The sequence below is a fragment of the Danio rerio genome, chromosome 5, assembly GCF_049306965.1.
Source record: "Danio rerio strain Tuebingen ecotype United States chromosome 5, GRCz12tu, whole genome shotgun sequence".
Lineage (NCBI taxonomy): Eukaryota > Metazoa > Chordata > Actinopteri > Cypriniformes > Danionidae > Danio > Danio rerio.
Genome location: NC_133180.1, coordinates 9,350,001 through 9,375,389, shown reverse-complemented (window position 1 = coordinate 9,375,389; position 25,389 = coordinate 9,350,001). Strand labels below are relative to the sequence as shown.

Below are 25,389 nucleotides of genomic sequence, written 5' to 3'. Positions count from 1 at the left end.
CGTTTCGTGGAATTTCAGGTGGTTTTTAATGACCTGTTAGACAAGACGCTGTGCACACTAAAGGTGTATTGTTTTATTGTTTCGTGCAAAACATGATATACCTTAACCCAGCACTCTTGATTTTGTAAAACTAGCACTGATGACAGACCACTTTTATTGTAGCATCATTAAAATATTATTCTATTAGTGATAGTTTTATGAATGTTTTATTAGTAGTTTAACTAAGTTTTTAAAATTTAATTTAATTTCAGTTAACAAACCAAGTTTTTCTTTCTGAGGCATCAGTTTGTGTTTGAACTTTGCGTAGAAGGGTGGATCTCAAAACTCTACTGTCGTTGTTGGAGAGGAAAATTCTGAAAAAACAAATACTTTTTTGCACTTTTCCAAAGAATTTGTGAACCCCTGAAGGATTTTTTTCAAAGATTTTTTTCAAAGATTCGGTGGGACCTGAAGGATGTTTTCTGGATTTTTTCAAAAAATTTGTGGGACCTAAAGGAATTTACTGGATTTTTCCAAAGAATTGGTGGGACCTAAAGGATTTATTTGTTTTTTTGGATTTTTAAAGAATTGGCGGGAGCTGAAGCATTTTTCTGGGGTTTTTTTATGAATTGTTGTGACCTGAAGGACTTTTTCTGGATTTTTTTTTGAAGAATTGGTGGGACCTGAAGTTTTTTTTCTAGATGTTTTTAAAGAATTGGTGGGACCTAAAGATTTTTTTCTGGATTTTTTTAAAAATAATTGGTGGGACCTACATTATTCTTTTGGTGGGGAAACTTGACCCAAGAATTTACAAAATCTTGAAGAATATTTTTTTTAATTTATTTTCTAAATAACTGGTGGGACGTGAAGGATTTATTTTTTTTGGACTTTTCCAAAGAATTGGTGGGACTTCTTCTGGAGCTTCCATAAGCCTTTGACCTCTCTGTAATAATTGTGTTTAAGTCGCTCAGTTTGGCCACATTCTGAAAAGATGGATCTCAAACTCGAATAGGGATTTTTGCAACAGGTTCAAATACACCAAAATGCAGAAAAATCACATTTGATATACATTTAGAACAGCTGCTGTTTAACTTTTCAGAACAATTTAGGCACTCTTAAGTAACTATTACTAAACAAAAACTAACAAACAAGCTAATAGAGGAAGAAAGAAAACTGCTGTGGATCATTCTGAGAATAACACCGTATTAAGATTTGCATCTATAAGATTTTAAATTGTCATTTTTACATTTGACTAGAATTTTCTTTTGTGAACTATATACATTCATGTATTTTATGTGAAAAGTCTTAATCAGATTGGTAATAAATAAAATCAATTTTGTTTTTACTAACAAAATTAGCCTCTTATTTTACAAAAATAATTAACATTTAACAGATTTCGACTGATTTGTAAGGTGTAAACTTTTGACTATGTAAAAAAATATATATTAAATATATTTATATATATGTATAAAGACAACTTTATCATAAAAAGTATTAACCAAAACATTGGTTTATTTGGAATTAACAAAATTATGAATTATAAATATCTCGATCATATTTCATCCATAAGTACTGATAAAAGTATATCAAAGCATACTTGCCATAAATGTGAACGTCAGTTTAAACGATTTTCGCTTCAGAAATGATTTAAAAATCAAATCTTGATCTTTGTTTATATTCGCTGACGTTGAATCATCGCCTTAAGATGGCGACAAAGGAACTCACTTATTTACAACCTCTGTAGAAGAAGTGGTTCAACCAATCAGCGTCATTCTCTTCATCAACCGCGAAAATTTACACCATGGCAACGGGAAGTGCGATTCATTTTTGCAAATCGATTCTTTTGAACAGTTCTTTCAAACAAATGAATAAAAAACGATTCGTTGAGTATTTCATCAAAGACGCCCATATTTTGTTAAAGTCTTACCTGGGAGTAAATATGTGTTTATTATAATGAGTTTTGACGGTAAGATTTAATAATATATGCGTTTACTTTGATTTTGTACAGCAATTCAGTTTAATTTCGCTAGATTATAAAATCCTAGGCGTTTCTGACTTCCACGTTTTGATGTAAATGCATTTATTAATTATAAGTGTGGCATACAAATGTATAAAGAAAAAAGCGAAATTTTTCTGATCGTTTTATCGACTGTTAATCATATTTAAATCATTTTAATTTATTTTGTTTACAGTCGACTCATTCAAAAGATCCGATTCTTAAGAACGATGCACTTACGACTCGAACAACGCAAGCGTAAACAATTTGAGGTAAAGTCTAGATAGGATACAGCTGTGGATACCAACATCTATAGCATTATTTTTGTGACAGTGTACAACAATAAATAACATTTTTACATTACTGTGAAGGTTGGGTCAGGGGTAGAATTCGCGTTAACTTCCGGCTGCAGCTGTATCCCTCATTAGCAACAACCACAGTTTGACACGAATGTCGAGATTGAGTTTATTACAACAGTAGAAGTAGCGTGTGATTGAATGCAGTCGGGATGTGTTCGGTGAGGTTTATGGTGATGTGTGTGGATGAGTGTGTGGATGTGTATTATACAGACGGGCTCAGATTGCAGCTCTCGCCCTGCGGCTCTGAGTTTCTGATAGAGAAACAGCCGTCAGCCTGCGCGCACCCGCTGCAGGACACACACACAGTTAAACAGAGGACAAGATTCGCCATCAGCGAGTTTAAGGTAACTTACATGTCCTTTCAGACCTAAAACTGCATTCAACATGATAAACTGATGTAGTATTCTGTCTATTGTGTATATATGTACTGTGTCTATCTACTTATCTTTCTATTTATTGCTCATCTATCTATCTGTCTTTCTATTGTAGTTGTGTGTCTGTATGCTTATCCTACTATTTATTGGTCTGTCTGTCTACTTACACTCACCGGCCACTTTATAAGTTACACCTTACTAGTACCGGGGTTGGACGATCCTGAATTAGTACTAATGGGCTCAAAGTGTGCCAAGAAAATATTGTATTACACGACCACCATCAACCTGAACCGTTGATACAAGGCAGGATGGATCCATGCTTTCATGTTGTTGACGCCAAATTGTGACTACCATCCAAATGTTGCAACAGAAATCAAGACTCAGACCAGGCAACGTTTCTCCAATCTTCTATTGTCCAATTTTGGTGAGCCTGTGTGAATTGTATCTCAGTTTCCTGTTCTTAGCTGACAGGAGTGGCACCCGGTGTGATCTTCTGCTGCTGTAGCCCATCCGCCTCAAGGTTGGACGTGTTGTGTGTTCAGACATGCTCTTCTGCAGACCTCAGTTGTAACGAGTGGTTATTTAAGGGTGCTTTCACATCTGTAGTTCGCTTCATTTGGTCCGGACCAAGCGCAATAAATGATATATTGTTGCATCTTCTGCAGTCTTTGGGTCGTTTTCACACCACACTGCTGGCTTTGGTCCGAACCAGTTGAAACAAACCAAAATGCAGTCATCTGACAAAATCCACATCTCTCACTGGCCAGATGTTGTTGAACATATTTCCTAAACTGCATATTGATTGGTCAGAATTCACGTGCGGGAAAATGCCAGTGAACTCCCGCAGGTAAACAAAACCTTTTACTATGGAGAGACGACTGCGCTGGCTGATTTTATCCCTGCTTTAGACAAACTATACATTACAAAAATGAAGCGCGGCCGCGGCTGGAAAACAGTGTTTAATGCATCGCTCGTCACTTCAGGAGGAGACGTGAATTAATTTCGATAAAACTGCAACATGGTCATCTTGCGGAAATATTACCAACGATCCATTAGGTAATGTTTTCCCCTCTCTCTCTCTCTGTTGGTAAAGCTCTGTCAACAAATATTTTTCCTCCATATCAAAGCGCATCGGCCTACGGCAGCTGAATTAGTCCGAAAGGCGCAGTACTTTTTGCGGTTGGACCTGTTTTAGTACGGATCATATTCTCACCACAAACGAACCGCTCCAGGGTTCGTTTGAAAGAGTACCGAGACCACCTCTTCAAGCAGGTCTCGGTACGCTTACTTGGTCCGCTTTTGGTGCATACTCGAGTACGATTGCTGCATTCTCACCTGCCCAAATGAACCGTACCAAAAGGGGAAACAAACTAGTGCGATTCAATCAAACTAAATAAGGCAGGTGTGAAAGCACCCTAAGTTTCTGTTGTCTTCCTATGAGCTGGAACCAGTCTGGCCATTCTCCTCTGACCTCTGGCATCAACAAGGCATTAGTGCCCACAGAACTGCCGCTCACTGGATATTTTCTTTTTATCGGACCATTTTCTGTAAAAGTTGGGAAAGTACATTATTTAATGTGTTCCTCATGCAGAACACCATTCCTTACAAATAAATAAGAAAAACAAATAATTTTTTAAAACAATGTTCCTTAAAGAAAGATAGGAAGACATTTGGATATTTCACCTACAGCAGTGCATAACATCAACTAAACATTCAATCTGGAGGAATTTCAGTGCATAAAAGACAAGGGTGCAAGCCTAAGCTGAACAACCGTTAGATTCCTCTGGCGGCACAACATCAAGAATCCTCATTCATCTATAAGCAATATCACCACATGGGCTCAAGACTACTTTGGCAAACCTTTGTCAAGTACCACAATACGTAGTTACATCCACAAATGCCAGTGAAAACTGTACTGTGCCAAAAGGAAGCCCTATGTTAACAGTGTCCGGTCGCTGTCGACTTCTCTGGGCTTGGAAGCATCGGGGATGGACAATCACACTGTAGAAAGGTGTGATGTGGTCAGATGAATCAGTATTTCAGGTATTTTGGGGAGAAATGGATGCAGTGTGTTCCAGACCATGAAGAAAAGGATCATCCAGATTGTTACCAGCAACAAGTCCAAAAGCCAGGGTCTGTCATGGTATGGGGTTGTGGCAGTGCCCTTGGCAAAGGTGAATTTCACATCTGTGAAGGGACAATTAATGCTGAAAAGTACAGAGATTTTGGAGCACAACATGCTGCCTTCTTTTCCAGGGACGTCCATGCATATTTTAACAAGACAGTGCAAAACCACATTCTGCACACATTACAAAGTCCTGGCTGTGGAGCAAGAGGATACAGGTACATGACTGGCCTGCCTGCAGTCCGGACCTGGCTCCAATAGAGAATGTGTGGTGCATTTCTAAGCTCAAAATGCGACAACGAAGCCCCTTTACTGTAGCCCACCTCAAGACTTGTTTGCTGGAAAAATGGGACAAAATTACACCAGAAACACTTCATCACTTGGTGTCTTTGGTTCCTAAATGTCTTGTAATTGTTGTGAAAAGAAATGGCAACATTACAATTAGATAAATGCTTCACTGTTCTAACTTGAAAATGTTTTGCAAGAAACAAATTTGGAAATTGTGTTTATTTTGAAAAACAAAAACAAAAAAACAACAAAAACAAAAATCTTTAGGAACAGATTAATTATTGTTTGTTGTAATGTATGCAGTGTAATACAAGTCAAAGTAAATTTAGAAATGACTTTCAATGTGTTTTCTATACTGTCCCAACTTTTGGATTTGGGTTTGTATATGTCTGTGTATGTATATGTCTCTGTCTATCGGTCTTTGTGTCTGTTTGTCTATATCTGTCCATCCATTAATAAAATAACTAATTTATTTGTACTTTCCCCTATATAGCCATTAGTATTGGATGCTTTGGCATTCAGAAATAAGTATGCAACTCGTCCATATTTGCCTGAAGAGCTCATAACTCACGAATTCAGTTCTACGAACAAGGTAAGACTACCCTAAAGCTGGAGAAAGGTTTGCTTTTCACATATATTCTTATTTATTCTATTATTTAACCAAATGGTCATTTTTAGACTTCCTCAAGCAGTGCCATAACAGAGGTGGAGTGGCCTGAATCTGACTCCTGCACCACAGGAGCAAATGGAGAGATCACAGTCTGCTCTGTAGATGGACACGCCAAACTCATCCTTTCTTCTTCCGGGGAAGAGTTCACGGTGGATTTTATCTGTCACTCCAGCAGAAATAAAGTCGACTCACAGGATCCACAGCTTCAAGAACATCAACACAGAAGCACATGTTTGTTTAGTTCTTTAACATCCAAATCTGTGGGTGCTCAGATGGACCGTCCTGGATTGAATCTAAAATCCCCCAATACAGAAATACTGGAATCAACAAGCGTGAAGTCTGGAAAAGTGCATGTGTACACCAGAGTGATCCAGCAGTTTTCCAGAGCACTTTACCCAGAGATATGGCACTATCCTCTGTCATTAGCCCTTGAACACTGGGAATCACTAAAGACTAAAAGAAATACTGATAATGGGGAAGATAGAGAAGGTTCAACAGATGGAAAAGACAGACAATATTTCCAAACAGGCCGGAAGACTCTACTTCCAAAACCTTTGCCTTTAAAATGCCCTTCTCCTCATCAACACAAGTGAGAAACAACAAATATCTCATCTTTACTTACACACTCATACACATAAATACAGTTGAAGTCAAAGTGATTTGCCCTCCTGTGAATTTTTCTTTTTCAAATATTTCCCAAATGATGTTTAACAGAGCAAGGAATATTTCACAGTATTTCCTATAATATTTTTTCTTCTGGAGAAAGTCTTATTTGTTTTATTTTGGCTAGAGTAAAAGCAGTTTTTCATTTTTAAAAACCATTTTAAGGTCAAAATTATTTGCTCCCTTTTAAGCAATATTTTTTAGATTGTGTACAGGACAAACCATCGCTATACAGTAACTTGCCTAATTACCCTTATAATCTAGTTAAGCCTTTAAATGTCACTTTAAGCTGAAAACTAGTATCTTGAAAAATATCTGGTCAAATATTATTTACTGTCCTCATGGAAAACATAAAATAAATCAGTTATTAGAACTGTTATGTTTAGAAATGTGTAGAATTGTTTTCTCCATTAAGCAGAAATTGGCTCAAAAATATAAAATAAATCAAATATAATTAATAATAATTTTAGCCGGGCTAATAATGCTGATAGTAAGATTTTTTAATGTTTTAAAAGAAACCAAGTCTGCTCACCAAGGCTGCATTTATTTGATCAAAAATACAGTAAGAACTATTTAATTGTAATATATTATTACAATTTTAAATAACTGGTTTCTTATTGAATGTAGTTTCCTATTTAATTTATTCATCTGATTCAAAGCTGCATTTTCATCATCATTACTTCTTCAGTGTCACATCATCCTTCAGAAATCATAATATAATGATTTGTTGTTCTGTTATCATCATACAAATTCACAAATAATGATTCTTACAAATGTCACTGTTAAAAACATTTTATCTTGCTTCATAATATTGTGGAAACTGTGATACATTTTACTCATATTTTTATCAAAGAAGTCTAATTAAAATTCAAAAATTAAAATGATATCTTTTATTTACAGTCTTTTTTTCACAATATAAATACATTTATAATATATAAAAAAAGTTTGCAAATAAAAGCTTTAGTTTCATTTATTTCTGTTATTTAAATAAATCTTTTTAAATATAATAAAAAAATTACAGGTGGTATTTTTATTTGAGAAAAAATGTCAAAGAAATTAAAAAATAGCTCAGTGGATAAATCAACAAATTGGTTTAGAGTCATTTTAATGGAAAACATTGTCTTCCTTCATTCCTTTCTTTCTTCCTCCCTCTTTCTCTTTCCGTCTGTCCTTCATTAATGTGTATATATATTATTTACTTGAATAATGAAATGCTCCACTCCTCTCATTTACTCTCATAACACTGGCTGTTTGATGTTCAGGTGGAGATATGACGCTGTCAATCCTGATTTGCTGGAAAAGGAAGAGGAAGTCACAGCCGAGCTGGTTAAAGTGGTCTGGTGCAAAGGCATCACATACCGGTGATTACTCATCCTTTTTCCATTGCATAATATTAAACAGCATTGCTTGTGGAATAATTTTACTAAGGTACAGATAGCGTGTTTTATTACACTATAAATCAGGGGTCCTCAACCATCGGGCAGCAAACCGATACCGGTCCATGGAACGATTGGAAGAGCCCAAATTTAACCCTCAAGCAGCAAAATGAGTAAGAAACTGAGGTCTTTGGAAAGTTTCTTTGCTAAGGGGAAAAGGCCCATTGAAAGACCCGCGAACTGCCAAGGAATAGATCTGCATCCCATTTGTCAACAAATCAGGTGAATCCATCATGGTGCAGAAAGATCAACTGCTGGAGATCGCAAATGATGGCGGCCCTTTAAGGTCCATTCACACATCGCGTCTTGTCTAGAATTTGCGCATCTTCTTTTTTTCCAATGGAGGTTTGCAACTCTTTTTCCACACGCGCCAAGTTGAATGAATACCAGGAGTGCACCGCGAGTCATGTGACAAGAACTGACCGATCAGCTTTAGCTTGTATGGAATATACACATTTCGGTAGACTTAATTATCCCAGACAAGCACAGAACACTCAAACGCTTTGTAATTTTCTCTATTTATTAAAAAAGTGTATTATGTAACATTGAGTGTCAGCAATATTTTATTAGCTTGTCATCCTCTGAGAAACGGTAAATGGTCGCCTAGCAACCTACAAACCACCGCCACCAAATTACCTTAAAACCCCTCCCTTGCCCCTCCCTTCAATAACTCAATATCAATAACTAAATGGTAACAAATCTTTTAAGATCCTAAGATGATCAAACGAGCATATTCATAGATAAATATGTTTAATGATTAGATAAATTAAAAATACACTTTCTAAATTAAAGAGAATTAAAATACGCTTTCTATTTAGGCTGTGCAATTAATCGAAAATCTGATTTCGATTTCTAACGATTGTGAAAAATCATTAATCGAGATAAACGATTATTCCATTATTTACCACCCCCTTTCCAGTTCTCCTCACTTGTTGGTCTTAAAAAGCGCGAAAGACCGCCTGCTTATGTGTGTGTGTGCGGCGGTCAGACACAGTCAGAGGCATGCAGTCAGCACTTGGTCTCATTCGCACACTGTGACGAGCAGAGCACACATCTAAAGTCATCTTAACGTGAGCACTTGAAGGTCAAATTGGTGTCAAAACACGGTGTTTAGTGATTATTCATATTAAACCCCATTTTGTAATAAACAAACGAGATGTGGATTAAAAGACACGTGAAAGCAAAACCATTAAAGTAACAGCGCGCAATTCGTACTGCGGCCTGTTTTTATTAATATTAATAAAACAACGAGAAAATCCCTCACTGCTCTTGACTGAAGACTTTTGTAGCTAAAGTGTTTTTCTTACAGTGAAGATGCTTAAAGCACAGTTTGTTTCCTATTTTTAGTCTATTGTATTTATTTCTATTTCCTTTTCAGGTTGAAAAATAACTGTATATATGCAGGTGAAGTCAGAATTATTAGCCCTCCTCAATATTAGCAGCCCTTTTCCTGCCCAATTTCTGTTTAATAGAAAGAAGATTTTTTTTCAACTTATTTCTGAACATAATAGTTTTAATTACTCATTTCTAATAACTGATTTATTTTATCTTTGCTATGATGACAGCACATAATATTAGAATAGATATTTTTTAAATACAAACATTCAAATTCAAAGTGTGATTCAAAGGCTTAATTAGGGTAATTAGGCAAGTCATTGTATAACTGTAGTTTCTTCTGCAGACAATCAAAATATATATTGCCTAAAAGGGCTAATAATATTGACCTTAAAAGAGGTTTCAAAATATTTAAATCTGCTTTTATTCTAGCCAAAACAAAACAAATAAGCCTTTCTCCAGAAGAAAAAATATTAGAGGAAATACTGTTAAAATTCCTTGCTCTGTTAAACATAATTTGGGAAATATTTATTTTAAAAAATTCTCAGTATTGCTAATAATTTTGACTTCAACTAATAATCGTTTGGAATAATCGTGATTACAATTATGACCAAAATAATCGTGATTATGACTTTTCCCAAAATCGGGCAGCCCTACTTTCTATGTTATGCGAACATTCTTCGTACTTTGCCTTTGGGTTTTCCATAGATTTTTAAGTTATTGTGCCATTTCTTTTGTTATTATTATTATTATTCACTGCAAAAATGCATTACTTTTTTAGAGTTTCTGTCATGTTTCTAGTCCAAATATCTACAAATTTAAAAAACAAAAAGCATTTTCTAAACAAGCAACAAATATCGTCTTGTTTTCAGAAAAAAGAGCACCTATTTTACCCCTTTTACCAGATGTAAGAAAAGACTTTGGTGTCTCCAGAATGTGTCTGTAAAGGTTCAGCTCAAAATACTCATCAGATAAGTTTTTATATAATGCAGAATCTGCCCATTTTTGGCGTCTGAATATATTGTAGCTTTTTTTGTTGCCTGTGGCTTTAAATGCAAATGAGCTGCTTCTCACCGCCCACCGCTTCGACGTGCATGTCTGCTTCTGTTGCTTTATGTCAGATAAACATCAGTCAGTGATAGAGACAGACACAGATGAAGCTGAAATAAGCTCATTAGTCAAAAAAAAAAAAACTAAGTAAGTTTATTTGATGTATTTGTGGTGAAGTCTGTTCAAGTCTTTCTGAAACGATGAGTCACACAGATGCAGTACACACACATTACCGTTTACTGACACCTTGTGGCTGTGAATTAGACAGAATTATAGTTAAAAATTACACAGCGATTTTGCTGTCTTTATGACAAACTTATAAAACTTACAAAAATCACAGAGAGTTGTAACAAATATTTTGCTCCCAGTTTATTTGCAAAATAATGTTCTGTGGACATGTGTATTATAGAAACATGGTGCCTGTCAATTGATTCGGTGGGCAGAGAAAAGTCCTACTTCACGTTGCTGTGGGCCTCAAAATCACTGAGATTTGGATCCTATTATAACATCAGTAAATTAAAAAAGAGACTCCCTGTGTTTATATCACTGTATTTGCACAGTTCTGTCCAAACAGCTTACAGAAGATGATTTTCATTATAGGTGCCCTTTAAAACAAGCAAAATAATCATGTTTTCGCTTTGAAATAAGTCTGTTTTTTTCCATCAGCAGATTATTTAGTTTGTCAAGAAAAATAGACTTATTTCAAAGCGAAAATGTGATTATTTTGCTTGTTTTAAGGAAGAACTCAGTTGATTTTGACTGACTATTTCTGAAAAGAAGACACTGTTTTGCTTGTCTAGAAAATGCTTTTGGATTTATGAATTTGTTGATATTTAAACTAAGAATGAGAGAAAAACAGGCATTTTTTGCTGTGTTATTACTATTCACCCAAAAATGAAACTTTTGTCAACATTTAGGCACAATCCCAATTCTACCCCTTAGCCTTTACCCTTACCCCTACCCCTTGTTTTGCTCGTGCACGCCAAGGGGTAGGGGTGTGATAATTCTCTTTAGCTTGAAGGCGTAGAGCTAAGGGGAAAGGGTGATTAGCCCTTCGAACGCAGATTTTTCAGGACCACACGCGAAACCAAAGGGTAAGAAAATTTCCTAGAATACACCAGCCTCAGTGGCAGCATTGCTAAACCCGAAAGTAAGGAGATCCACAAGTGAGTATTTTTTGTCATTGTTACATATTTTTACATCAAACAAACACATTTTAATATATTCATAACCGCGTTCGTGTTTTACCATCATGCTTTAAAAAAAAAAAAACGCTAAAAACCCGCAAAATTTCGCGATCTATAATCCCTAATCGTAACTCCTAGACAGCAATCTCACAACATTCTGACACTTGATGACACTCAAATACCCTGTTAGTAATGTCTAGTGGCTGAGAATGAGCTTTTTACAGTGTCTGGTATAGTGTTAATGTTGTTTACATAGATGAATATGGCCACTGTGTAAATGCACAGTATTACGATCTTATTGCCAAATTAGATAGTTATGATAACATAATATATGCCTTAAAATAGCACAACTGGAATAACAACAGCAGTCATGATAGTCTGATCTCACATGAAGCAAGAGATCACAATGACGTGTACAGGTGCTGTAGTGATGTCCCAATTCTTAAGGGTAAATTTTGAAGCCCTTCCCATTAACCTTTGGTTGTAAGAGGGTAGGGGTACAAAAATAGAATTGGGATTGAGCCTTACCCGCAAATCATTCATTTCTTATTTTAATGATCATTTAAAGAAGATTTTTGTCTCTACTATTTTAGTTTATACAACAGTGAATGTCAATGATAATGTTTTTGTAATATTTAGCATTGCACAGAAGAAACTTAAACATTTGGAAAGATTAGAACGGACAAATGCTGATCTCATGTCTCTTTGTTTTCTTCAGTATAGTAGATGGAGTGATACCGATGGTGGAGATCTCACCCGGCGATGGTTCACTCATCAGATCTAATGGAGTTCTAGCAAACTACTTCACACATTACAAAGCTGGAGCTCTTCACGCAGACGTAAGACATGCACTCCCTGTCAGTTTTGGGAGGGATTAAAAAGACGTATGATACAATTTAAAATTGTAAAAGAAAAGTTTGCGAGCGGTATGAATGAATGAGTTCAGACATGCTACATCCACCATGACATCATCACAGTATCCTTCACTTTAATTGATAAATCCTCTGCTGTGGGTTCAGTTGTGTCCATTGGATGTGCATTTTAGAATGTTTACTGCACCAATTCATATACAACTCTTTACTGTACTTTAAATAATTACTTTTGCCATTAAAATAGTCTTTGTTCCTAACATGGCATTCAATAAAAATATATGATAAATTCGTAATGAGAATGAGTGAATGTTGGTGAGCGATGAGTTGATTTCGGTGTGTTTTCAGGGAAGGGAGTGTGTGTATTACCTGTGTGGTCTTCCGCCGGATGTACCGGGTCAGCTGTATTCTGTCCAGTCTGTTGTTACACGAGCGAGCAGGTGAGAAGAGAGTTTTTTTTGACAGATAATGCGATTCGTGATTTGATTTAAGATTTAATTTTGTAGTCCAGCTTTAGCTCAATAATCTGTGTCTTAGCAAAGAAAAAATATAACAATAATATATAATATAGAAATAATTTAACATGAATTTTGGCGACGCAGTGGCGCAGTAGGTAGTGCTTTCGCCTCACAGCAAGAAGGTCGCTGGTTTGAGCCTCGGCTGGGTCAGTTGGCATTTCTGTGTGGAATTTGCATGTTCTCCCCGCGTGCGTGTGGGTTTCCTCCAGGTGCTCTGGTTTCCCTCAAAGTTCAAAGACTTGTGGTACAGGTGAATTGGGTTGGCAATTTTCGTAGTGTATGAGTGTTACAACCCCTATTTGTCTAGGGAAATGGGGTTGCACATTTAACTGAGGAATTGGTAATTGCAAAAAAACTCAAAAACAAATTGTGATACAAAGTAAGGATGGACAGCAAGAATACGTGGAAAAATAAGTTATTTATTTACAAAATGGTGAGGGTGAATCAGTGAGTGAGGTATTTACAATATATACAAGGTTAAAGACAGTATACAATTAAATGTTAGGAAGACTGTCTATGGGTGGCGCTAAAGTAATGAACCAAACAAAACCAAACAGTCTTACTAAAATTCACAACAAATCCCCTCTAATCTATTTTAATAGACAAAAGATATAAAAAAAGAAATCTTCAACGTAAATGATGTTCTATCTAATTTACACTGACTTACAATTAAACCAAAAATACACAGGTTGGCACACACCCTCTTACCTGGTGTATCTAGACCAGGGGCAGGCAATTTCGGTCCTGGAGGGCCGGTGTCCTGCACAGTTTAGCTCCAACCCTATTCAAACAGACCTCCCTATAGAGTTCAAGTGATCTTGAAGACACTGATTAGTTTGTTCAGGTGTGTTTGACTAGTGTTGAAACAAAACTCTGCAGGGACACCAGCCCTCGAGGATCAAGTTTGCCCAACCCTGATCTAGACCAATGTTAATCTACATGCTGATATGTATGTCACGTGACATACTTAACTACCAGTCTTTCTAAACTCACAGGGAAACATGAGGTTAGGGAAGATATGGCGAAACAAAGGTAAGAACAGACAGTAACAAACTTGGACATAGTGTAAATCAAATAAAGACTAGCAATAATAATAAATGGGGATAACAACCTATCAAACACTAACAAATCAAACCGAACAAACAAGCCAAAATGCAAGCAAGCAAAGTGTCAAACAGAGTCCGAGAGTCTATTCCTGAACTAGCAAACTGAAGACCGTTTAAAGGACAGGTGGCATGCAGGGATTGGCTGGAACTTGGGCAAAGTGGTAACCAATCAGGTAGCAGGAGAGATGGGATTGGTTTCAGCAAGAACAAGTGAAACAGCCAATCAGAGAAGGGTTGTAGGCGGAGCAAGCATAGAAGTGGACTGGGTGACAAGCAGAAACATATGATGAGACACAAAAATAAACAAAATAACCAAATAAGTGCTGGCATGTAACAATGAGAGTGAATAAGTGTGTATGGATGTTTCCCAGAGATGGGTTGCAGCTGGAAGGGCATCCGCTGCGTAAAACATATGCTGGATAAGTTGGCGAATCATTCTGCTGTGGCGACCCCGGATTAATAAAGGGACTAAGCTGAAAAGAAAATAAATAAATGAATGAATGAACATGAATTCTAAATAATTTAATTAAAAAAATTCTAAAATAAATAAGGGTGGCACGGTGGCTCAGTAAGATTGCAGCAGAAAGGGCATTCGCTGTGTAAAAACTAGGGTTGGGCATCTAAGCTATAATACAGATCCGATACGCATCTCGATTAAAAGAATACGATCCGATATATTAGCGATACATTTGTGACATATTGCGATGCAACACGATGCGATTTACACCCATATCACGATACAATGCGATAATTCAGCACTAACTTATTAGATCAAGTTTATGAGATGATGTAAGAAAGGATGCTGTACCATTGAATGAGTTTGATTATTTATTAACCAAGTAAAAGCAAGACTTTTTTTACAAACTGGCTTTTCTCTCAGAGCCAGAGTGTCAGTTTACAGTAGAGGGCCATTTTAGAACCTATAGCACATATTATTTAAGTATTTTCAAGATAATCAGAATGTATAAGTGCAATATATATTATAAATGTATATATTTGCACTCTTTCAACATAAAGGTTTACCATTGCACAACAAGAATTGTGATTTAACTTTTCAACTATGAAAACAAGTTTTACAAAGATATATTGTGCCACTGAATATTCAAAACTTAAGGTGGTGAACTAGCAGTGTTATGCTGCTTTGAAACATCACTGTCACTGTAAACAACAGGCTAATAAAAATATAAATAAATAAAAATTAACAGGAGGTGTTTAAAACCTTTGTTCTCCGTGACACTAGTCTAAATATCTTTGCAGATGAACAATGCAATAGCATTCGTTATTGGCGTAGAGCGAGCAGAACTGTTGCGCATGGAGAAAACTTTCAATGCTTTTCTCACCACTTTTGGAGCTGGTAGCTACAGTTGAAGCAATGCAGGAAGCTGAGGATGCAGGAACACTGGAAGATGCTTCCACAACAACACCGAGGCGCCGCTTCAAGTGAGATATGAGATATTAGTCGTACTGCCCGTGTATTTTACAGATGCGCGGCACATTTTGCAAATTGCATCTGTCCTGTCAAGTCGTCTATCCTTTTTGCAGAATCCATAATGTTGCCATACTTTAGATTTAAAACTCAGTGAGGAATAAAATGTTTGTTTTGCTTCTCGCGCTTTCTGAGGGCGCACCACTAGCTTCATCCGCACACCTGATACACTGAGTTGTAGTGTGTGCACATCCGCAAATCCGTTGCTAAGGCTTACTTTATGTAGGTCGATTAAATTATGCGCCAAAAACAGGTTGACAACACTTGTTAATAAATAAAAAATACATTCTATATTAAAAATATAAGCTGTATCTTGAAAAAATCGATGCATCTCGCAAAAACCGATGCATCTCGATTTGCTTCCAAAATTTCATTCATCCTCTGCTGCTCTACCGATGCACTCGCATCGTGCACGCGCATGACCGCGTATCGATACATATCGGTTAATCTTCCCATCCCTAGTAAAAACATGTACTGGACAAGTTGGCAGTTCATTCTGCTGTGGCGACCCCTGATAAATAAAGGGACTAAGCCGAAGGAAAATGAATAAAATAAATAAACTATTAACTTTTAAATTTCTTGAGATTACACTTTAAAATGATTTATTTTAAACAATTTGAACTTATTTTAAATTAACTCTTTTTTATCGTTTCAATAAAGAAAAATACAAGTAATCAAATGATGTCATTCAAATAAGGTGGGATATTGTGTGTGTAATGTAGCTTTTGTGAAATGCATAAACAAAGTAAGCTTGTTTTTTTTGTTCTGTGTTTAATTAGGATTCTAAAATGCTTCATTCAGGCCAGAAGCTCAGTCAGAACCCCGCTCTCTCTTTACTGCTGGACTGAGGTGTGTTTATGTGTGCATGCTTGTGGGTGTGAACTCTGATGGATGCTCACTCTTTTCTGGTGTATATGAGTGTATGGTGATAACTGTTGTATCTTCAGCAGGCTGCGGTGTGTGATTGTGCACGTGTGGTTCAGGAGGTGACCGTGGCAGGTTCTGGATCTTTTAAAGCTCTGTCAGACGGGACTGTTGAGGTTTTGTTTTTCGATGGAGTTAAAGCACAGATGATGTGGAAGTCTGATGCATATACCGCTGCACAGGTACATCACATATTGTAGTTTATTCACATACAATCACATACAATAGAGCTTATTGTTACATAATTTTGAACTTGAATCATCTCAGCAAGATGCTCTTTCGCTTTTGCATTTAATTAAGGTTTTTACAAATGAAATATATTTTTTATATGCCTACAACAAATCAAATGTTTTGTTTTTTATTTTGAAGAATTAAAAATCAAATTCAGCCATTTGTTTGTATATTTACAGTACATCCCTACTGAAAAAAACAGCTTAAACCAGCCTAGGCTGGTTAGACGGTTTTAGCTGGTTGACCAGGCTGGTTTTAGAGGGGTTTCCAGCCATTTCCAGCCTGGTCTTAGCTGGTCAGGCTGGGAGATGACCAGTTAAAACCAGCTTGACCAGCCTAGCCAGGCTGGGAGCCCAGCCAAAACCAGCTATGTCCAGCTTAAACCAGGCTGGTCAAGCTGGTTTTAGCTGAATTTAGCTGGTCTTTTTCCAGTCTGACCAGCTAAGACCTGGCTGGAAATGGCCAAAACCTCTCTATAACCAGAATGGTCGACCAGCTAAAACCAGCCAACCAGCTTAGGCTGGTTTAAGCTGGATTTTTCAGCAGGGATAGGTGTATTTCTGCATTGTAAAACTCATGAATTAATGTGAAAATATTTAAAATATCATGAAATACGATGAAATGAAATATGAAATTATAGATATAAACTTGATTCAATTATATTTTTATTCAAATTTATATAATAATGCCACAGCCATATCACCCTGCAGCCCAAGACCGGTTACTCACTGAAGCTGAGCTGGGCTGAGCCTGGCCAGTACCTGGATGGGAGAGCACATGGGAAGACTAGATTTTTTTTCATTGTTTGTTTAATGAAAACAGTGTGAATGTCTGAATCATTTATATTTAAATATTACTTTATATCTTTTTTTACTTTTTGAATATGCATATTACCTAATATATTTAATTTATGCATAGGCAGACACATAGTGGAATATTTCAAATGCTACTACAAAGAGAAATATCAATTATAATTGATCATTTATATAAAGTGCCATACATAAATATAACATTATAAATAATAATAATATGAAATGTTTGCTTTATTTTTTAAATATTTAGCCCCTTTTTAAAGTAGCATCTCAAGGCACTTTGCAGACATATCAAATGTGCAGCAGTAAAAGATACATATAAGAACAAATGCAAAGAAAAATTCCAATATTAAAAAATATTAAATAATAATAATAAAATAAAATAAAAGTTACCCTAAATAAGTAATGTTGCAGATTTATTACTACTTATTTTTGTTCTGGTTTATAAATATATTTATATCATTCAATGGAAACTGTGTAAGTATGTCTATATTATGAATATTTTAATATTACTATAAATATTTTTTTTACTTTTTTAATGTGTGTATTAACATATATATTGAAATTATGCGATATATTATATATGGCATTTGATCAGTATGCTAAACAGAACACAAATCACATTAAGCTGGAATGAAGTCAGTAAACAGAATGGTTTATAATCCAGCTGTATTGTTTGTTTGTTTTATTCATGTTTTTATTACAGTAAGTGGTTTTTGATGTATTTGTTATGACAGTGTGGAGAAATGGAGCAAAGACTAAAGACAGAAAGCAGGCCATCTGACAGGTGGTGCCAGCTCAGTTTGCCAGATGGGCATCAGACTCTTGTACATGTGGACACAGACAAAACCTACCGAAGGTAAAGAGATAAAGGAGAATTTAACTAATTAGTAAGTTAGGAAAATATAAAATTTTCCAACCTCTCCCTCTCAATTCAATTCAATTTAAACTTGCTTTATTGGCATGACAATTTTTTTTATATAAATATAACAAATATGAAAACAAATTACATAGTAGTAGTGAATTTTTAGCCGCTTTTCCACTATCGTGCTGAATCGTTCTTTAAACAGAACTGTTCCATTCCGTGCCAAACCGGGCCAGACAGCACGGATACGGTTTCATTTTCCACTGTCGTGCTGCGACAAAGCTCTTTAAAACATTACACAAAACGCATCAGTAGTTGCCTTGGTAACGCATGTAAACGGCTCCCTTTGTTCAATTAAAGTTAAATAAGAGCCGAAACTTTTTTTTTTTTTCATAAAAGCAAAAGCAACCATGTGACTAAACACTGTTATGCCGCTCTATCAAATAGGGGTGCTAAATATCGGTACATGTGCACCCTTATTTATTTATATGTTGCGCCGCTCTGGCTAAATTTATTTGGAGGGAAAATTACCAAAATGTAACGTGATGATTGAAAATAATTGGAGGGGAAATAAATAATATTTAAAATCTCTGAACATAACAGAAAAATAAACAATGATAAGACAACAATAATAGTGCATTTGCATTATAGTGGCAGAAATATAATTTTGGACAGGCCTTGTCAAAGGTGAGCGGGCACTTTCACTAATAAAAACACAGCACATCAATTATTTCATTTAATTATTAACAATTAATTAAATTACACTGCGTTTTTATATCAAAAGTTGATAATGATATAAAATATACTACATTATGATGGTAAAATGAAACCAATTAAGCAATGGCTGTTATTTGTTTTACTATTCAAACATATGTAACATAAATAACGAATGCAGCAAGTGAAATAAAAAACGAATATGAAACAACACATATATAGCAGGATTTAAAGCATATAAAGCACTATTATATTTAGCAAAATGCTGCTCTATTATCTTTTTATTTTGATCATTTTATTATTATTTTTTTTTGTTCACAATTAACTAACAAGCTGTAGGCGAATTATTGCTAGACGTTTTAGAAAATATTTGCGTAGCTATATTAAAGATCACTAAGAACAAAAAAAACAAAAACACAGAAACATGTTACATGCCTCATAAATGTCATATAACTTATGTATAACTGAATCATATAATTGCCTATAGCTGAAATGATGAAAATTGTTCATTTTATTTTTATAAAACATTTGTCAAAACGTATTGATATTTTTTGAGTAAAAGCAATACCGACATTTAAGAATCCATATTTATTTAATTCATTCATTCTTTTTACTTGTTTATTAGTGCATATGCTATAATATAAATCATACAACAGTACCTTGGACAGTTACAGTGCCGCTCCGTAAAGCTTTCAAGCTAAGTCTTTTGGACGGCCGACATTACAACACGACGTCCTTCAGGTGGTCTCGCCGTTATTAACAAGCTGTCCTGGCTTTGAATTAAAAAATGCAATTATTTCCTTGTTGTTAAAAGAGTCTGCAAGTTCGTGTCCCATGGATATAGTGATGTTGTTGTGGAATTTGGACATCTACGATGCTAAGCGTGACTTGATTCGCTTTATTCGATGCGCAGCTGGAAAAGAAAGTCAGCAGCGCAAGTCGCTGGCATGTCTCTCCCGGATCAGAGCGAGTTTTGTGCTGTGAAATACAGCGCTGCGTGCAATAAACTCACATTCGGGCAGGCGAAGTAGGTCTGTATTCAAGACAATAAAATAATAACTTTAATGAATAAAATAATGTGATGAGTTATTCACTTCTCTGCCAGAGACTGCTCTATGGTTTTAAAAACCCTTTTAAACTGTATCGTTTAGACCTGGATCATTATTTTATATTAAATCTACTGTAGTTTATTGAGGATGTCTGATGACTAGCGCGCTTCTGCTGAGCCAGCTGTGGTAGCTTAGCAACCGAGTCGCGACGTCAATACACAGAATCTGTCAGCACAGTTCAGCACGGTTGTCTAACCGTGCCGAGAATTCCGGGCCGAGAACGGTTTGTAATCGTGCCGCGCCGTTCCAGGCTCAGTGGAGAAACAACCGTAACCGTACCGAAGTGTTCTTAGAACGGTTTGGCACGATAGTGGAAAAGCAGCTTTTAATTTTTTTTATAATAAGTAATTATCTTTAAAAAAGCAGTGATCGTAAACAGTACATTTAACAATCAACATCTTAGCACTTATTTATCATAGTCTAGAATTGTGTGTGAGCATGAAAAAATGAACATGCAAAATCCTTGAGTCTTAAAATTCTAGATGTCGTAAACCTAAGCGCGTGTAAGAATGTATGTAAGCCTTTTACACCCGTCAGTCTGTTAACTCACTTTTCAGAGTGTTTGGATTCTGAATATTTTTTTTTTTTTGTTCTTGTGAATCATAAGGGCCCTATCATACACCCGGCGCAGTGTGTCGCAAGGCGCAGCGCAATAGTCTTTTGGTAGTTTCAGCTTGGTGCAAGAGTCGTTTTGAGGCGTTGCGCTACGCTGTTTAAATAGCAAATGCATTAGCGCTCATTTGTGCGCCCATAGGTGTTCTGGTCTAAAAAGGGAGGCGTTCTGAGGCGGATCGCTGGCGCGTTGCTATTTTGAGAAACTATAATAGATTTTTCATTAGACCAAAACTAACCCGGTCTAAACTCCGGCGCAGAGTTGCACCTCGCTTACACACTGCTTAATACACACAAGAGAGCAATAGGCAAATATCTTTACATATGAAAAAATAAAAATATTAAGGATATATATAGGATATAATAAGAATAGATATAGGATATAAATATAAAGGATTAAAATATTACAAAACATATTATTTTCTAGCCTACATAAATATGAAAAATCACTGCTTTTATGTCTTCTTCATCTCGGGAGGCTTTTTCAGTTCATTCATAACAATTTGCTTTTGTATAATGTTATTATTATTAGCAGTATTATTTATTATATTCATATTTATATTTGTTTTATTAAAAACAAGCTTAGATTTGACCACCTGTCAGGTTTTAGACCATATGGGGCACAGCATGTGTTTTAGGATATAACTCAGGTTTTTGAGCACATTTTGTTATTATTGTTCATTTATTCGTTTGCTGGAAATTAGAACTGAATTTAGAAATAGTTTTGAAATGAATCTTTGCGCTCAACAAACAAAATTATTTATTTATAGGCTAATTGATGTTTCCCTATCCAAGAGCGAATGTGAAAGTAGTTCCATTATCTCTCATTCTCACGCAGTAGATGCTCTGTTTAACAGTTTTCTGTTAAAAAACTGTCAACTGTTTGCTTGTGAAATGCTCATTTTTTCCACTTAGACTTACTTTGCGTCCTGTAAATAGCGTATGTGCTCTTGACGCAAAGGTCTCTTACAAGGTAATGGGAGATGAGACTCTTATTGGTTTATTCTCAAAACACACCTATAACTCATTAAGAAAATAAACTCAACCCTTTTAGACCATGCGCCACCGCGCAAGGCAGATTTCCCGTTCTTAAATTAGCAAAAACGCGTTCTGACACGCCCTGAAAACGTTTGCGCCCTGCGTTTTGCGCTCTGCGCATGGACCGTCAAAATAGAGCCCTAAGTGTGTGTGTGTGTGCGTGTGCTTGCATGCGTGCGTGCGCATGCATGTGCTCGTGGTGTTTGGTATCTCTCTCTTTTTCGCTCAAATTCAAATGAGCTTTATTTACATGACTGGTCAAGTATTGCCAAAGCATTGCACATTACATAAACAATGAACACAATAGTATAGTGATTATATAATAGAAATATACATGCATACAAAAAATTATTAGATAAAATTTGATGAATACTAGATAAATTAGATATAAATTGATACACAAATAAGAAGAACACTAATATGATTATTATTATTAAGATAATGAATGAAAAATTATAATTTCTCTCTCTCTCAGATATGTGTCTGCTGTAGTGCAGTGGTGTGACTGGGTAAATCAGACGGAACAGAGCACGAGTGCTTTCTCAGTCTCCGCCCCTTCTGACACACCTCAGCCAATAACCTGCAGGTATTAAGAAACTCATTTATTATGTTTACAGTGGACCCTTTTCTGTTATGAAGCATTTATTGGTCATCAGCATCTGATGCGACTGTTCAGTTTTGAAGAGAAGCGCTCTCACTCAGTGCAAGGGAGATTACTTTAGTTGTATCGTTTTGTATTATTTTTAGTCGTTTGGGAAGCAGTGACACAGTCAAATCTTTTACAGAACACCACTTTTGATTCTCGAAAATTTTCATAAAGTCCTCGTGCTGCAAGTATAAGTAAATTTGCTGAAGGTGCAGCTGACATGCAGCGAGGGGTTTGCATATGTAATCAACTCTGAGAGTTCATATTCTTTGCAAAGTACGATTGATTAATAAATCCATATGAAACGGTCCCTTAAAAGTGACGTCGCGTCTTCAGTTTCATGCTTTGCACTCACATTGTGCTCTGGCACACCTTTTCCAACCGGGTCAGGGCCGGCCAACTGAACCGTGCCGGAGCACTCACACTTGTCAAACTAGCCAGGAAAAGGGTTCAAACCTGGGCACAGTTCTGAAAGCCTAGTGTGATAACGCCCTAAGTTTAGCCAACTATGATGACTTGCACTACTGAGAAGCCCAGAAATGTGAAAAGGGTCCACAGCCTACATTGGTATTCAACTACTTTTTGAATGCTATAGATTTGTTTTTCTTTGTAAGTTTCTTATAGGAATTTTTAGGGGTGTCTTGAATTAACCAACCAGTTATGAGAAGTCACTAAATTACAAACTTTGATTTCAGGCAAAAAAAGTGTTTGAAAATGGAACAAAAAGACAGTAATACAGGACCATTGTGTATTTAACATTTAATGTAACAAAGTACTACGATCCCATGATGCATTGCTAATTGCATGACAATTAAATGATTGAGAACTACTAAACTAGACATTTTATGTGACTCTGGATCACAAAGTCATAAGTGTATTTTCTTTAACAGATATTCATTTAACACAGCGGTTTTCAAAGTGTGAGGCGCGCCTCCCCTGGGGGGCTCAAGAGCATGTCAGGGGAGGCGCGGAAAAAATTTTTATATAATAAAAATTATTAAGTTTAATTATTATATGTAATTTTTATTATATTGAAACTTTTTAATTAAACAAAGCTAAAAAAAATAATACGTCTAAAATAAGAAAACCTTTTTTACCCAGAAGGCCAGCTATAAATTCGCTTCTGTTTGGCAAGCCCGCCAATATAGGTATATGCCTGCTAACACAATGGATCGGTTTCTGAGACCCCCCGATTCAAAGCCATCGAGTTCAGGGCTTAAACCCAAAAGACGACGATATGATGATCAGTATTTGAGTTTAGGATTTACGTGGACAGGACCAGCTGATAAACCACGACCTTTATGTGTGGTTTGTCAAGATATTTTGGCTAATGACAGCATGAGACCCGCTAAACTTCGACTGTTTTGACTGGGATGGACAGTTCTTGGATCTGTTCTATTCATATTGAACCATCATCCTAGTTTTAAAAACGTTATATTAAAATACTTATTAATTGCACTTTCATGCAAATGATGATAAAAGTGAGTTAACAGTCTGACATCTGTCTGTGTCTTAATATATATATACACTGTGTATATATATGTGTGTGTGTGTGTGTGTGTGTGTGTGTGTGTGTGTGTGTGTGTGTGTGTGTGTGTGTGTGTGTGTGCGTGCGTGCGTGCGCTTGGGAGGAGGGGGGCGCCAATGGATAAGTTGTGTCAAAAGGGAGGCCCACTGTCTTAGACTTTAAAAAACCCTGATTTAACATACACTCTCAGAAATAAAGGTACGCGAGCTGTCACTGGGGTGGTACCTTTTCAAAAGGTACACATTTGTACTTGAAGGGTCCATATTCGTACCTCAAAAGTGTTTATTAGTACCTAAAAAATTTTAAGAGGAACACTTTTGTACTTTTTAGGGACTAATATGTATCCTTGAGGTATTAATATGGACCATTTAGGTACAAGTTTGTACCTTTCGAAAACAGGGTGTCCGCGGGGTTGTAAAAGGTAGTAAAATGTAGTAAATTAAATTAGCCAAAATTAAGGCCAGTAAAAAGTATTAAAAAGTAATAAACATCATCTGACGAGGTATTAAATTTTCGAGCCCAGTTTTTTAGATACATTTTTTATTTGTGTCAAGTGCAGGCCTTTATTCTAAATTTTGTGTGGATTTTTTTATATGTTGAGTAGGACCTTAGCGCTCTCATGTAAAGTGGAGTTCGCGCGTGCGCGCTGAAACAAACCGGCGGGTACCCGGCTGGATTGCTGCCAACCATATAGGCGAGCTCGCCTTCATTCATTCATTTTCTTGTCGGCTTAGTCCCTTTATTAATTCGGGGTCGCCACAGCAAAAGGAACCGCCAACTTATCCAGCACGTTTTTACGCAGCAGATGCCCTTACAGCCACAAACCATCTCTGGGAAACATCCACACACACACTCATGCACTACGGACAATTTAGCCTACCCAATTCACCTGTACCTCATGTCTTTGGACTGTAGGGGAAACCGGAGCACCCCACACAGAAACGCCAACTGAGCCGAGGCTCGAACCAGCGACCTTCTTGCTGTGAGGCAGCAGCACTACCTACTGCGCCACTGCATCGCCCCGAGCTCACCTTTGATTCAGTAATTAATTTAAAACATGGTGAAATGCAAGTTTTTGGACCTCAGGCTGGGGGACGCAATATTTAAAGACTGGCCTAGGCCTGTAGTTGGCAACAGCCGTAAGACTTATAGCCACGTCTGCAAGAAGACGATTATATGGGCACTATATCAGCTGTCAATCACTGAAGGCTTTCCGCTGCCAGATGACAGGGAGCTTTTGTGGGGAATGCGGGAAATGCTAATGAGGGAAGAGTGAAAAATACCAATGACAGCGATTATGTGTTGAATGTTGATCCGCCAGCCGAGTCTAATCGAGTGTTTTCGGAGAAGGTGCCCGAATCTCGATGCGTTATTCACTGCGTGTTCAGCGCAAATGTCTGCTATAATACTCTAACACCGCACACATCATCGCCAAAGAAGCTCGCCTTTACTGAGTTTAAACTGAATCT

The 25,389-nt window shown here is 36.5% G+C and overlaps 1 protein-coding gene across 19 annotated transcripts in view; it reads left to right on the top strand.

The window, feature by feature from the left end:
- Nucleotides 1-1,749: 1,749 nt before the first annotated feature.
- The window catches only part of zgc:153352, a 26,833-nt gene continuing 3,193 nt past the window's right edge, over nucleotides 1,750-25,389 (top strand). Inside the window, exons 1-11 of one of the 19 annotated variants that reach the window (XR_012406079.1) lie at nucleotides 1,750-1,945; nucleotides 2,545-2,678; nucleotides 5,615-5,713; nucleotides 5,800-6,380; nucleotides 7,717-7,815; nucleotides 12,186-12,301; nucleotides 12,680-12,771; nucleotides 16,221-16,290; nucleotides 16,389-16,547; nucleotides 18,146-18,267; nucleotides 22,222-22,332. Coding sequence is in view for 14 of the 19 variants with exons in the window: in XM_073951036.1 (XP_073807137.1) it covers nucleotides 2,206-2,247; nucleotides 2,523-2,678; nucleotides 5,615-5,713; nucleotides 5,800-6,380; nucleotides 7,717-7,815; nucleotides 12,181-12,301; nucleotides 12,680-12,771; nucleotides 16,221-16,290; nucleotides 16,389-16,547; nucleotides 18,146-18,267; nucleotides 22,222-22,332 (1,652 nt within the window). In the remaining 5 variants the exon portion in view is untranslated. 19 annotated transcript variants of the gene reach the window in all.